Source organism: Sapajus apella, unplaced genomic scaffold, assembly GCF_009761245.1.
Source record: "Sapajus apella isolate SASKATOON/1434 unplaced genomic scaffold, GSC_monkey_1.0 scaffold36, whole genome shotgun sequence".
NCBI lineage: Eukaryota > Metazoa > Chordata > Mammalia > Primates > Cebidae > Sapajus > Sapajus apella.
In genome coordinates this window covers 32,559,293-32,574,787 of record NW_022436976.1, presented here as the reverse complement: position 1 = coordinate 32,574,787, position 15,495 = coordinate 32,559,293, and the positions used below count along the sequence as shown (strand labels likewise).

Below are 15,495 nucleotides of genomic sequence, written 5' to 3'. Positions count from 1 at the left end.
AGGCAATTCTCCTGCCTCAGCCTCCTGAGTAGCTGGGATTACAGGCATGTGCCACCATGCCCAGCTGATTTTTTGTATTTTTAGTAGAGACGGGGTTTCACCATGTTGACCAGGATGGTCTCGATCTCTTGACCTCGTGATCCACCCGCCTCGGCCTCCCAAAGTGCTGGGATTACAGGCGTGTGCCACCGCGCCTGGCCCAACATTTCTTAAAAGAAAGGACTTTTAATGACTGCCATCCACAAAAAAATAATCTGAGAATTAAGGACAGATTTTAAATTAAGCAAATTAAGCAGAATTGTGGAAAGCTCACTATACTGTCCATACTTTTTCATTTCATTGTGCACCAGTAACTTCATCACCATAGCCATTGTCTGCCAAGTGTTCAATCATTCAGGGATGCAGACAGTATTGCTACCTGGCATTTACACTGAGGGCAATTTACATAAGGCAAACAATATAGACCTGGGATGCTTGGCATATTCATTATCTTTAATATATTTTATAGAAAATAGGCACTTTTTGTATCCATGATCATTTTTTATACATAGTCTGTGCTGCTACAATTTCCATCTAGAAAATTTAGTTTTTATTGTATTCACAACTCAAATATAAATAATCACTGAAAACTTGCTTTACTCCACTAAAGATCAGGCTACAGTTAACACTACAAAAAAAACCTTTCTTTTTTTTTTTTTTTTTTTTTTGAGACAGGGTCTCTCACTCTGTTGCCCAGGCTGGAGTACAGTGGCCTGACCTCAGCTTACTGCAACCTCTGCCTCCCAGGCTCAAGCAATCCTCCCACCTTGGCCTCCCAAGTAGCTGGGACCACAGGCATGCATTACCATGCCTGGCTAATTTTTTGTATCATTTGTAGAAATAGGGTTTCACCATGTTGCTCAGGTGGTCTTGAACTCCTGGACTCAAGCAGTCTGCCTGCCTCAGCTTCCCAAAGTGCTAGGACTACAGGTGTGAACCACTGTGCCCAGCCTTACTCCAGAAAATTTTAAATAGCACTGTTTTTTAATCAAATTGCCATTGTCTCTAATGTAGAATTTTATTTAAAGGGAAGAAGGTAAACTTTCATGAATATTCCTACTGTAATAAAACTAAGTCTTAAGAAACGTGTAGGCAACTCTGGAATTATGAGATTGAGATAGCTGAGACAGTATCTGGGATTTTTCTGAGTAAGTCAGTGAATATAAGGGGATCTATGGTGTTAAAGTGTGAATGGTTACTTAGTACAGTCTGAGTTCATAATGGCAGTAAATAATTGGTTTATTTTTGTTGTATTATGGATAAACATACATTGAAAAATAAACTGGTGAACCACAGTATATCTTATATTAGGCTTTTAAACTGCTTTATGTATCATGTTTCAGTTTTCCTAAATGACTGATAACATTTCAGTATTTTGCATATGAGTGTTAATTTTGAGCCAGGCATGGTGGCTTACACCTTTAATCCCAGCACTTTGAGAGGCTGAGTCAGGTGGATCATGAGGTCAGGAGTTTGAGACCAGCCTGGCCAATATGGTGACACCCTGTCTCTACTAAAAAAATACAAAAAATTTGCTGGGTATGGTGGCATGCACCTGTAGTCCCAGATGCTTGGGAGGCTGAGGCAGGAGAATTGCTTGAACCCAGGAGGTGGAAGTTGCAATGAGCTGAGATTGCACCACTGCACTCCAGCCTGGGTGACAGAGCAAGACTCCATCTCAAAAAAAAAAACAGTGTTAATTGTGAGTTGGTAGAGGTAACCTATAAAACTCTGATTGTTTTGATAGTAGGGGATGTATCTTTCAATAAAACCATTGAAATGAAAGAGAAAATACACCTCACTTTACTGTCCATGTGTTTTCATTTCATAATAACCCAGTAACTTCATCACCATAGCCATCTTTGGGAATCACTGGTAGAGAGAATGATGAGTGGGCAAATTGTTGTTCCTGTTATTTAAGCACATGGGACTATCTGGTTCTTCCTAATGGCACTCCTGGTGTCTGGGCATGGCTTACTGGTCGATTCCTACCATTCAGTGACTGTAGCCCCCATATATGGCTGACCCTTGGACAGATCTGTGTTTCACTCTTACACAATTATCTGTTGTAAAATGCAGAAGAATATTTAAAAAATAGAACCTTTTCATTTTATCCTAGGGGAGAAAAATACAGTTGTTCAAACTAAGGGTAGAATTAAATCAGTGCCAATACAGTGTTAGCACAGGTGTTAGAATTGTGACCAGGAAACAGGAATGCTTGGGGCAGCTTCTGCTTCCCCATTTTGAATCTATTATTATTATTAAATATAATTATATTAGTAGTTTACTTAAAGATTTAGTTGTTATTTTGCTTAAAAAGTAGAGTTACCATTGATATACTTGGCATTAGTAAACACACTGATTCTGATTTGTCAGTGGCTTCTGATTATTGGTTTTTTGGGGAAGCAAATTATGATCTAGTAATCAGTTCATTAAAGCTAATTAACCTCTTCCACATACTGTCAGTCTTACACTAACCTTGCTTTCTCTCCAGGCTGCCTATTCCCAAACTTGAAGACACCATCAGGAGATACCTCAATGCACTGAAGCCTCTCTTGGATGATGGCCAGTTCAGGTAAACACTGAGAACCTTGGGTGAGCATAGCTGGAATGGTTCAAGACAGGGTGGTGGACCGAGCTTCAAGGAATGTCTGTGACTCGGCTGGGTCTCTAGAAATCCAGAACCTAGTTGTACATTTCCAAGTTCAGGAAGTAGATTTTCATTCATGAAGGACTGACCAAGCCCTGAGGGTACCTCTGAACAGGCTCAACAAGAGATAGTTTATAAGCCAGAATGCCAAATATGTACTTTCCCTTAGCAGATGTACCTGGGAGGCTCGCTGGTACTGGTCATTTATAGAGAGCATGTGCCGTTGGAAGGGAGGTCCCTTGAGGAGACCATACGGCAGACCAGAAGTCTGCACACTGAGCATGTTTGTTGAGTTGGATAGCAGCCTCCAAAATGTATGCCTTTTTTCATGAAATTTAATGGATGATCTTATTTGAAATTAGGGTTGTGGCAGATGAATTAGTTAAGATGAGGTCCTACTGGAGTAGTATGGGTCCTTAGTCAAATATGACTGGTGTTCTTGTAAGAAGACACAGAAACAGCCAGGTGAGGACACAGGCAGAGACTGGAATGATGTGTCAACAAGCCAAGGCATGCCAAAGATTGCTGGCAACACCAGAATCTCAGAGAAAGCCATGCAAGAGATTCTTCCCCAGTCTTCAGAGAGGATATAGTCCTACTGACCCCTTGATTTTGTACTTGAAGTCTCCAGAACTGTGAGAGAATAAATTTCTATTGTTTGAAGCCACCCAGTTTGTGGTGTTTTGTTACAGCAGTCCTAGGAAGCTAATACAGCATGGAATTGGAAAAGAATACCAGACATTGTCAAAAAGTGGATTGCATTAAGTTCTTGTAGCCTAGTGTAGTACTCTTTTTCCATAGTGGAAATTTTTCTCTACAGGCAACTGGCACTGTTGTTGGAATCACAGAACTCTTTACTGGACAGTGATGGAGAAACAGATGAATTATCCATAATCTAGTCCTCTGTTTTCAGATATTCCTTATTAGTTATTTGATGTTTCTCTTGATATGGTAATAACTACTAGTTACTAAGTATTATGTTTTAGGGTATTCTAAATCCTTAGTTTTACAAATATTTTTTTATCTTGTAAAGTGGTATTACCTGTTTTACACATCAAGAAACTGAGACTCAGATCAAGTAACTTATGCAAGATTACACAGTGTGAAAAGTGACAGAGCTAGGATTCAGACTTAACTTCTGCTGACTCTAGAGCTTATGTCCTTTTCTCCATGCCAAACTGCCTTCTAGGGTATGGATTGTTTTGTGAGATGATTGATTATCCTAATCATTCGTTTTAAGAAGGTAGTCTAGATTATCAATTTTAGATTGATTCCTGTTCTGGTTAGAGGTACTTTCTGATCTAAGTCCAGATTTTAGGGCTAGGCTGTTGAGGACCAAAAACTCTATGACTTCCTTGCCATGAACCTAAAAATCACATATTTCCTACTGTGGTTTGATTTTGTCTTTTCTTGAATGTTTCAGGAAAACAGAACAATTTTGCAAGAGTTTTGAAAATGGGATTGGAAAAGAACTGCACAAGCAGCTGGTTGCTCAGGACAAACAGAATAAACATACAAGCTACATTTCAGGTAGGTAAGCTCGGCTGTGGGCGTGATTTCTCCCAGAGCCCTCCATAATGAAAAGTAAGGCATATTCTCTCCTGTTTGGGTCTCAAAGATATTGTTGGTGAGACTGGCAAATGAAGTAATGTCTCATCCTCCCTTCCTGAGGTAAATGGTAAGGCTGAGTGTGTTCCTCGTCTGCTGAGGTGTTGACTGGAGTCCATGCTCAAGGACAATGGCTAGCCTTCTCTGTAGATGGGATTGAGGCAGAACCTAATCAATGGTCCTGTCTGAAAAGGATGCAGGATTAAGTCCTATGTACCGTATCATTCTGGGTCCTTCACGGTCAGGCATAACTGTCCTCTCCAGCCTCATCTCACCACCCTCCCTGACATACTTCCTGCTGAGCTCCTCATTGCTCCCTGAACCCTCAGTCTTTGATTCTTCTGTGCCTTTATCCATGCTGTTCCCACTAGCATTTTTTTGCCTGGCAAATTCTTCTTTTAAGATCCAAGGAGGATGGTTTTCTGTGAAACCTTCTCAGTCCTTTTTCCTCTCCATTCAGAGTTGGTTGCTTCCTCCTCTGTTCCTACAGCACTTCTTTTAGTTTAAATATTTACCAAGGTTATATATGCACATAGTTTGAAGAATCAGACAGTTCTGTAAGGCTTGTTAGGAAAAAGAGCAATTTCCTGATCATCTCCTAATTTCCCACTTCTCACTTTCAGCTCGTAAATCTTTTGATTTATACCCCCATATCTCTAAATTAGATACTTATATTACTGCATCTTGATTTTTTTGCTTTAGCCATTAGCTATTGACATGTCAATGTAGAAGATTAGAATCCAGCAGTATTTTATATCCCGCCACATATATGAGTGTATACACACACTTCCCATCCCCTCATTTTCATATAGGGATTTGTAATTTTGGATAACTCAGTATCTAGTGTATATGTTCTTCATATAAGCACTATTGTCAGCTGAGTCATACGGCATATTGGGATTGTTTTTCCTTTCCTGTACAAACTTTTTGTTTCCTCTGAAGTTAATAATTATTCCATCCTGTCTCTTCTTTAGTTTTCTATGTGCTTACTATTTTACCCCAGATTCTCCCCAAGCTGTCTAAATCTCCTCTCAATACATGAAAGCAGATTGGACATTCTATTCATTTTGGCCTTCTTGATGAAACCCCTTCCAGAACTTGCAACATGCTCTAGTCTAGATTTGTGAGCCTTTTGGCCTTCTGTGAAGCTCCTCTCCTGGGCTCTTTCACCATCAGCTGGGGCATCTGTCATCTCTTTGTCATGTTGGGACTCGAGTTTCTTGTCTTTCATATTTTCTTCTTTCTTGGCTTCTCTCTCTCTCTTTTAATCAGAGCACATATTCCCTTTACTATCTGGAAACAGAACATGGGAAGCAAAAATTTTAAAATGACCCTTATACTTCATGGATAATTTGGCCAGTTTGGAAATCATTTACCCACAGAACTTTGGAAGCTTTGCTTCATTGTCTTTTAGCATCCAGTGTTGCTGTTGGTAAATCTAATGTTATTCTGAGACTTGATCTTTTCACTGCTTCTTCTCTCTGCCTTTGGAAGCTTTTTAGAATTTTCTCTTTGTCCCCAGTGTTTTGAAATTTCAAGTAATGTGTTTTGGTGTGCATCTATTCTTACCCATTTTCTTGGGCCACTCTGTGAGTCCTTTGAATCTGGAAACTCATTCTTCAGGTTTGGGATATTTTCTTGTTTTATTTCCTTGATTTTCTTCCTCTCCATTTTTTTCCTCAGTTTTTTTCTTTGTAGAACTCTTATTATTCAGGTGTAGAATTTCTTGTTCTCATCCTCTAATTTTCTTATGTTTTCACTCGTATTTTTCTTCTGTTATTTTGTTCCATCATCTTGGGAGATTTACTTAATTTTAACCTCTAAACCTGTCTATTGATTTTTTAAATTTCTGCTTTCCTATTTTGTACTTCCACAAGTTATTTTTTCTCCTTAGGGTGTTCTTTTAAAAAATAGTTTATCTCTGAGAATTCTTTTTTAAGATCTCTTCTCTCTTCGTAGTCTGTTGCCTCAAAGTTGCATTTTTCCTGTTTGTTTTGCCCTTTTCTTTCTTCAGATGCTTCGTAATCCTGTGTTGTCTTAGATATCAGTGAGATATTAAAAAGGCTCTTGGAAGCTATGTGGATGAGGGTGGGGCTTTTAAGTTACAGGCTTTGCTCTAATGGTGATTGATATGGTTTGGCTTAAGTTCCCACCCAAATCTCATCTTGAATTGTAATACCCACATGTTGAGGGAGGGACCTGGAGGGAGGTGATTGGATCATGGGGGTGGTTTTCCCCATGCTGTTCTCATGATAGTGAGTACTCATGAGCTTTGAAAGTTAAAAAGTGTTTAGCAGTTCCCCCACTTGTTCTCTTTCTCTCCTGCTGCCATGTAAGATGTGCCTTGCTTCCCCTTCACCTTGCACCATGATTGTAAGTTTCCTGATGCCTCCCCAGCCATGAGGAACTGTGAGCCAATTAAACCTCTTTTCTTTATAAATTACCCAGTCTCAGGTAGTTCTTTATAGCAGTGTGAAAATGTACTAATACAGAAAACTGGTACCAGGATGGGGGGCATTGCTATAAAGATACCTGAAAATATGGAAGCAACTTTGGAACTGGGTAATGGGCAGGGTTGGAACAGTTTGGAGGGCTCAGAAGAAGACAGGAAAATGTGGGACAGTTTGGAACTTCTTGGAGACTTGTTGAATGGTTTTGACCAGAATGCTGATAGTGATTTGGACAATGAAGTCCAGGCTGAGGTGGTCTCAGATGGAGATGAGGAACTTATTGGGAATGGGAGCAAAGGTTACTCTTACTATGCTTTAGCAGAGACTGGCAGCATTTTACCCTTGCCCTAGAGATCTGCAGAACTTTAAACTTGAGATAGATGATTTAGGGTGTCTGACGGAAGAAATTTCTAAGCAACAAAGCATTCAAGGTGTGACCTGGCTTTTTCTGAAAATATATGGTCATCTGCATTCACAAAGAGATGACCTGAAACTGGAACTTAATGTTTAAAACGGAAGCACAGCAGCCGGGTGCGGAGGCTCATGCCTATAATCCTAGCACTTTGGGAGGCCAAGGTGGTGGATCACTAGTCAGGAGTTCAAGACCAGCCTGGCTAAGATGGTAAAACCTCATCTCTACTAAAAATACAAAAATCAGCCAGGCGTGGTGGCAGGTACCTGTAATCCCAGCTACTCAGGAGGCTGAGGCAGAGAATTTCTTGAACTCGGAAAGTGGAGGTTGCAGTGAGCCAAGATTGCGTCACTGCACTCCAGCCTTGACTGAATGAGACTCCATCTAAAAAAAAAAAAAGTTGGGGGCGAGGAGCAAAACATAAAAGTTTGGAAAATTTGCAGGCTGACCATGCAGTAGAAAAGAAAAATTTTCTGGGAAGAAATTCAAGCCATCGACTGCAGAAATTTGTATAAGTAATGAGAAGCCAAATGTTTATAGTCAAGACAACGGGGAAAATGTCTTCAGGGCATTTCAGAGATCTTTACAGCAGCCCCTCCCATTATAGGACCAGAGGCCTAAGAGGGGAATATGGTTTCCTGGACCCTGCTGGTCTGTGCAGCCTCAGGACATGGTGCCCTGTGTCCCAGGCACTCCAGCTCCAGCTATGGCTAAAAGGGGCCAAGGCACAGCTCTGGCTTGCTTCAGAGGGCATAAGCCCCAAGCATTGGAGGCTTCCTCATGGTGTTGGGTGTGCAGAAAACAAGAGATGAGATTTGGAAACCTCCTCCTAGATTTCAGAGGATATGTGAAAACACCTGGATGTCCAGGCAGAAGTCTGCTATAGGGTGAAGCCCTCATGGAGATCCTCTACTTGGGCGATGCAAATGGGAAATGTGGAGTTAGAGCCCCACACAGAGTTCCCACTGAGGAGCTGAGAACTCTCACCAGGTTGGCACCTGAATGCCTTACTCTCAGCAGTCAGAGGCTTGCTTGCTCTGTGCAGATTTTTAATTTTCTTTTTTGGCCCTAGGCTGGTTGGGACCTCTACAGCTTCATTCTTTCACCATTAAATAGTGGCCTTTTTCAGTATTTTCCCTCTTCCCCTTTATAAATTGCTAAAGTCACAAAGCACATTTTTGGGGATCATAGAAGGTTGGGGTTTCAGAAGGGGATCTGTGTGATGGTTCCATTGATGTGGGATTTCCCTACTTGCTGTATTCTCAATTTCTAATAAAAAGAAAAAAAAAAAAAAAGCTGTGAGAAGAGGGCCACTGTCCAGACCCCAGAATGGTAGATCCACCGACAGTTTGCACCATGTGCCTGGAAAAGCCACAGGCATTCAATGCCAGCCTGTGAAAGCAGCCATGGGGCTGTACTCTGCAGAGCCACAGGGGCAGGATTGCCAAAGGCCTTGGGAGCCCACCCCTTGCATCAGCATGCCCTGGATATGAGACATGAAGTCAAAGATTATTTTGGAGCTTTAAGATTTAATGGCTGCCCTGCTGAATTTTAGATTTTTATGGGGCCTGTAGCCCCTCTGTTTTGCCAATTTCTTCCTTTTGGAATGGGAGCATTTACTCAGTGCCTGTACCCACGTTGTATCTTGAAAGTAACTAACTTGTTTTTTATTTTACAGACTCATAGGCAGAAGGAACTTGCCTTGAAAGTCTCAGATGAGACTTTGGCCTTGTACTTTTGAGTTAATGCTGGAATGAGTTAAGACTCTAGGGAACTGTTGAGAAGGCATGATTGTGTTTTGAAATGTGAAAAGGACATGAGATTTGGGAGGGGCCGGGGTGGAATGATGTGGTTTGGCTCTGTGTCCCAACCAAATCTGACCTTGAAGTGTAATCCCCAAGTGTCAAAGGAGGGACCTAGTGAGAGGTGACTGGAGCATGGGGGTGGTTTCCCCCATGCTTTTCTTATGATAGTGAGTTCTCATGAGATCTGATAGTTTAAAAGTGTTGGCAGTTCCTAATCCTCACTTGTTCTCTCTCCTGCTGCCATGTAAGATGTGCCTTGCTTCCACTTCACCTTCTGCCGTGATTGTAAGTTTCCTAAGGCCTCTCCAGCCATGTGGAACTGAGTCAGTTAAGCCTCTTTTCTTTATAAATTACCCAGTCTCAGGTAGTTCTTTATAGCAGTATGAAAACAGACTAATGCAGTGATCCAGCTAAACTGCTTCCTTGGGTTGCCCCTAATGGTAGTGTCATTGGGTTAGTTTCTCTAGGGATGCTTTTCCAGTAAACTGCCAAAAGGTTGCTAGTGTTGTAGAAGGCAGGGTAAGGGAAGAAGGTTTGAGATCTTAACTGTGACGCAGATCTCCCAGTTTTATTTTCTCCAGAGAGTAAAACTTAAGTCTTCTACCGGAGTGAGGAGGGAATCTCAGGTTGTGGTGGTGGTGGTAGTGGTGATATAATTAAATAGTCCTGCAACCAGATGTATCTAGGCTGCCAATTACTGAGCCCTCTGGGGGTTCTGCTGTGCAAATCATATGATTTCTTGGCTTTCTTTCCTGCCAGTTTAGGATTGGCTTTCTCCAGTCTGCTTCAGTCATTACCAGTTGCATAAGTGCTTTCCAGCTTCCAGTATTTTTCTCTTCTCACGTTCTCTTGGCTTTACTGATTTATTTCTCTTTGAAATTATTTTGCTAAAGCGGGGGAGGTCAGAGGCATGAATGTATGTCTTCTTTCATCAAATATATCTTATCCACCAGTACTACTTCTCTCTCACCATTTTAATACATTACATTATGTTTTAATTGTTTGCTTCCTTCACCAGGGTTTTTCAGAATCAAAGACCATGTCCTATTCCTCTCTAAATCCCCTGGGCCAAGGTCTGGCATAGCACTGATTCTCAGGAGATGGAACGAGTGAATGGACCAACAAATGAGTAACAGACAAATCTGCAACTATAGATCCTTTTCCCAGTGCTGCACATATGAACATTATTTGCCCCAGTGAAAAATGGCCCTTATTTATAGAGTTTATTCATGCTTACTAACCCTAGCAGGAACTTTCCTTGACATATTTTCTGATAAGATACTGCTTCTGGAATTCTTACAGGTAAAACATCTATAGGAACTCAGAGGGCTAGTCTGAGGGATCCATGCACTGATAGTTCTAATAGCTTTCTGAGTACTTTCTAAACAGGGGGTGCACAAAGGTACACTGTGCACAGAAGGACAGCGAAGACGTTTCCCCCGATAAGGTGGGCAATCAAGTATGAATGTTGCCCTGAAAGGAGATGAAACAAGAGAAACCTAAAGAGATGGGGTGCTCTGTTCCAGCATGAATGCAAGTGAAGTGTTACTGTATTTTATTCCTTTAAACCAAGAAATGAAACAGAATGAGAAAGAAAAAACAATCAACATTAGGGAAATGCAAATCAAATCTGCAATGCTATCCTTTACACCTACCAGAATTCTCCACGCAACAAGACATATGATAACAAGTGCTGTTGAGAATGTGGAAAAATTGGAACCCTCATAGACAGCTGGTGGGAATGGTGCAGCTACTTTGGGAAACATCCTGGCAGTTCCTCAGATACTTACCATGTGATGTAGAATTCCACTCCTAGCTATATCCTCAAGAGAACTGAGAACATATGTCCACACAAAAACGTGTATATGAAGTTCATAACAACATAATTCTTAATAGCCAGGTGCAATGGCTCATGCCTGTAATCCCAGCACTTTGAGAGGCTGAGGTGAGAGGAGGCCAGTTTGAAGCTAGCCTGAGCAACATAGTAAGACACCATCTCTACAAAAAAAATGAAAAAAAATAGCCAGGCTGGTGGTATGCACCTGTAGTCCTAGCTACCTGGGAGGCTGAGGTGGGAGGATCGCTTGGGCCCAGGGTTCAAGGCTGCAGTGAGCCATGATCACACCACTGGAATCCAGCCTGGATGACAGAAATCCCATGCATCTTAAAAAAAAAAGGCAATATAATTTATAATAGCTAGAGTAGAAACAGTTCAAATGTCCATTAATTGATGAGTGGATAAATAAAATATAGTATATCCATATAATGGAACATTATTCAGCAGTAAGAAGAAATGAAGAACTGTTACATGCTACAACATGGATGAACCTTAAAAACATTACTAGGAGGCTGAGGCGGGTGGATCACCTGAGGTCAGGAGTTTGAGACCAGCCTGGCCAACATGGTGAAACCCCATCTCTAGTAAAAATATAAAAATCTGCTGGGCATGGTGGCAGGCACCTGTAATCCCAGCTACTTGGAAGGCTGAGGCAGAAGAATTGCCTGAACCCAGGAGCCAGAGGTTGCAGTGAGCCAAGATTGCACCACTGTACTCCAGCCTGGGCGCCGAGCAGTACTCTGACTCAAAAAACAAAACAAAAACATTTTTATAAGTGATAGAAGCCAGATGCAAAGACCATATATTGTATGATCCTATTTATATGGCTTGAATTATTGCAGAGCAAAAAACCAATCAGGGAATTCTCTCTGGAGGTGGATGGCATTTCCTTTGCCTATACTTGAATTTTTTTTCTTCCTCAAATCTTACTTTTAGGGACAGCATTAACATTTTATGTTACTTTTTTCTTTTTGTTTTTTAGGACCCTGGTTTGATATGTACCTAACTGCTCGAGACTCCATTGTTCTGAACTTTAATCCATTTATTGCTTTCAATCCTGACCCAAAATCTGAGTACAATGACCAGCTCACCCGGGCAACCAACATGACTGTTTCTGCCATCCGGTTTCTGAAGACACTGCGGGCTGGCCTTCTGGAGCCAGAAGTGTTCCACTTGAATCCTGCAAAAAGTGACACTGACACCTTCAAGAGACTCATACGCTTTGTGCCTTCCTCTCTGTCCTGGTACGGGGCCTACCTGGTCAATGCATATCCCCTGGATATGTCCCAGTATTTTCGGCTTTTCAATTCAACTCGTTTACCCAAGCCCAGTCGGGATGAACTCTTCACTGATGACAAGGCCAGACACCTCCTGGTCCTAAGAAAAGGAAATTTTTATATCTTCGATGTCCTGGATCAAGATGGGAACATTGTGAGCCCCTCAGAAATCCAGGCACATCTGAAGTACATTCTCTCAGACGGCAGCCCCGCCCCCGAGTTTCCTCTGGCATACCTGACCAGTGAGAACCGAGACATCTGGGCAGAGCTCAGGCAGAAGCTGCTGAGTAGTGGCAATGAGGAGGGCCTGAGGAAAGTGGACTCTGCTGTGTTCTGCCTCTGCCTAGATGACTTCCCCATTAAGGACCTTATCCACTTGTCCCACAACATGCTGCATGGGGATGGCACTAACCGCTGGTTTGATAAATCCTTTAACCTCATTATCGCCAAGGATGGCTCTGCTGCTGTCCACTTTGAGCACTCTTGGGGTGATGGTGTGGCAGTGCTCAGATTTTTTAATGAAGTGTTTAAAGACAGCACTCAGACCCCTGCCATCACTCCACAGAGCCAGCCAGCCACCACTGACTCTACTGATGCCGTGCGGAAACTCAACTTCAAGCTGAGTGATGCCTTAAAGACTGGCATTACGACTGCTAAGGAAAAGTTTGACGCAACCATGAAAACGCTCACTATTGATGGCATCCAGTTTCAGAGAGGAGGCAAAGAATTCTTGAAGAAGCAGAAGCTGAGTCCTGACGCGGTGGCCCAGCTGGCCTTCCAGATGGCCTTCCTGCGGCAGTACGGGAAGACAGTGGCCACTTACGAGTCCTGCAGCACTGCTGCATTCAAGCACGGCCGCACTGAGACCATCCGCCCAGCCTCCATCTATACGAAGAGGTGCTCTGAGGCCTTTGTCAGGGAGCCCTCCAAGCACAGTGCTGGCGAGCTTCAGCAGATGATGGCTGACTGCTCCAAGTACCATGGACAGCTGACCAAAGAAGCGGCAATGGGTAAGGCAGTGGTGGGCAGCATGCCCTTGGGTCTTGTCCTCAGTGCCTGGGGAAGCAAGCCTAAGTCATATTCTATCCCAAATCTGGTTTTTACCCCTTCACTAGGTTTAATCCATCACCAACTCCCAAGATGTTTTTTTTTTTCTACTGTTGCAGTCTGAACAGCCACATTAGCCACTAGGGATCAGAAAGCTCTTGCCTCCTAAGCAGGGGTAGGTAATTGCATCTGACATTGTCCTCATTTAAGGTCACTTTCATTTGTGACACTTAATTATCCTTTTTATTTATTTTTGGAGACATAGTGTCATTCTGTCACCCAGGCTGGAGTGCAGTGGTGCAATCCTGGATCACTGTAACCTCTGCCTCCTGGGTTCAAGTGATTCTCCTGCCTCAGCCTCCTGAGTAGCTGGGACTACAGGTGTGTACCACCGTGCCTAATTTTTGTATTTTTAGTAAAGACGGGGTTTCACTGTGTTGGCCAGGCTGGTCTCCAACTCCTGACCTCGTGATCCACCTGCGCTCCCTCCCTGTGCTGGATTACAGGCATAAAGCCACTGTGCTGGGCCTAATTTTTAAAATTTTTTTGTAGAGATGAGGTCCCACTGTATTGCCCAGGCTGGTCTCAAACTCCTGGGCTCAAGTGATCCTCCTGCTTTGGCCTCCCAAAGCACTAGGATTATAGATTACAGGCATGCACCACAGCACCCAGCCTCCTTTTTCTATTACTCATTGGATATCAGACTTACTTTTGAACATTTAGGATTTCTAAACTCACGGCCCCTCTAACTTCATTTCAGTTGCAGTGTGTGTGTTCCCAGTAAATAGGTCATTCTTTCCAAATGTCATCCATCATTACCTTTTTTTGATAAAATTCAAGACCTGGAAAGGACCTGGAGGGTCACAGTTGTCCTTTCATGTCACCATAAAGTGCTGGAAGTGAAAGGGACCACCAAGACATTCTAGTCTTCTCTTCCCTCCATTTTATAGGCAGAAAACCAAGCCACTGGCCCCGTTACACAGCAAATTAGTAGTAAGGCTGAGATTACAACCCTGGTCCAACAGCCTTTCCATTTTGGTCCCCTGACTCAATCTTCTCTTTTATGCTTGAATCAGACTTGTAGTTTTATCTTAGTTTTTGAGTCCACACTCTCTTCCTGTGCTGTGTTGACTCTGACTAAACTGATTTCGAATCTTTAAAATTATGCTTTCCTTTTAGGCTCACTTTTAGCTCAGCTGTTCACAGCTATTTTTCAGTATGACATATTTTCTAAATAATTTAAAATATTCTAGCTTGAGCTGCTCCAAAGGTTAGTCAGCTGGTGGTGTGCGTAGAGGTAAACAGAGCCTTCCCCAACTCTCAAGGATGCCGTGAGGGTGATTCCTACCATGTGGTGAGTGGGGAGGTTTTCCTCAGGTCCTTTTCCATCCTGAGACTCTGATTTTCCATTTTGTTTCTCACAGGCCAAGGCTTTGACCGACACTTGTTTGTTCTGCGGTACTTGGCAGCAGCCAAAGGTATCATCTTGCCCGAGTTCTACCTGGACCCTGCATACGAGCAGATAAATCACAATGTCCTGTCTACAAGCACTCTAAGCAGCCCAGCAGTGAACCTTGGGGGCTTTGCCCCGGTGGTCTCTGATGGCTTTGGCATTGGGTATGCTGTTCATGACAACTGGATAGGCTGCAATGTGTCTTCCTACCCAGGCCGCAATGCCCGGGAGTTTCTCCAATGTGTGGAGAAGGCCTTAGAAGACATTTTTGATGCCTTAGAAGGCAAATCCATCAAAAGTTAACTTCTGGGCAGATGAAAAGCTACCGTCACTTCCTCATCATGAAAATTGGGAAGCCAGACATGGTGGCTCATGTCTATTATTCCAGCACTTTGGGAGGCCAAGGCAGGTGGATCACTTGAGGTCAGGAATTTGAGACCAACCTAGCCAACATGGTGAAACCTCGTCTCTACTAAAAATACAAAAATTAGCCAAGTGTGAATTGTGCCTATAATCTCAGCTACTCAGGAGGTTGAGGTTGCAGTGAGCCGAGTTTGTACCACTGCACTCTGGCCTGGGCGACACAGCGAGACTGTCTCAAAACAAAAACAAAAAAGAACGGCTGGGCGCAATGGCTCATGTCTGTAATCCCAGCACTTTGGGAGGCTGACGTGGGCGAATCACAAGGTCAGGAGTTTGAGACCAGCCTGGCCAACAAGGTGAAACTCTGTCTCTACTAAAAATACAAAAATTAGCCAGGTGTGGTAATGGGTGCCTGTAGTCCCAGCTACTCAGCAGGCTGAGGCAGGAGAATTGCCTGAACCCAAGAGGCGGAGGTTGCAGTGAGCTGAGATCACACCACTGCACTCCAGCCTGGGTGACACAGCAAGACTCAGTCTCAAAAACGAAAATTGGGG

The 15,495-nt window shown here is 42.9% G+C and overlaps 1 protein-coding gene across 1 annotated transcript in view; it reads left to right on the top strand.

The window, feature by feature from the left end:
* CPT2 (carnitine palmitoyltransferase 2) overlaps window positions 1-15,108 on the top strand; it is a 20,681-nt gene extending 5,573 nt beyond the window's left edge. Inside the window, exons 2-5 of the mRNA XM_032296971.1 lie at window positions 2,534-2,614; window positions 4,113-4,219; window positions 11,784-13,088; window positions 14,550-15,108. Coding sequence (XP_032152862.1) covers window positions 2,534-2,614; window positions 4,113-4,219; window positions 11,784-13,088; window positions 14,550-14,881 — 1,825 coding nt within the window. The 3' untranslated portion in view covers window positions 14,882-15,108. The remainder of the gene's footprint in view (window positions 1-2,533; window positions 2,615-4,112; window positions 4,220-11,783; window positions 13,089-14,549) is intronic.
* Window positions 15,109-15,495: the final 387 nt, after the last annotated feature.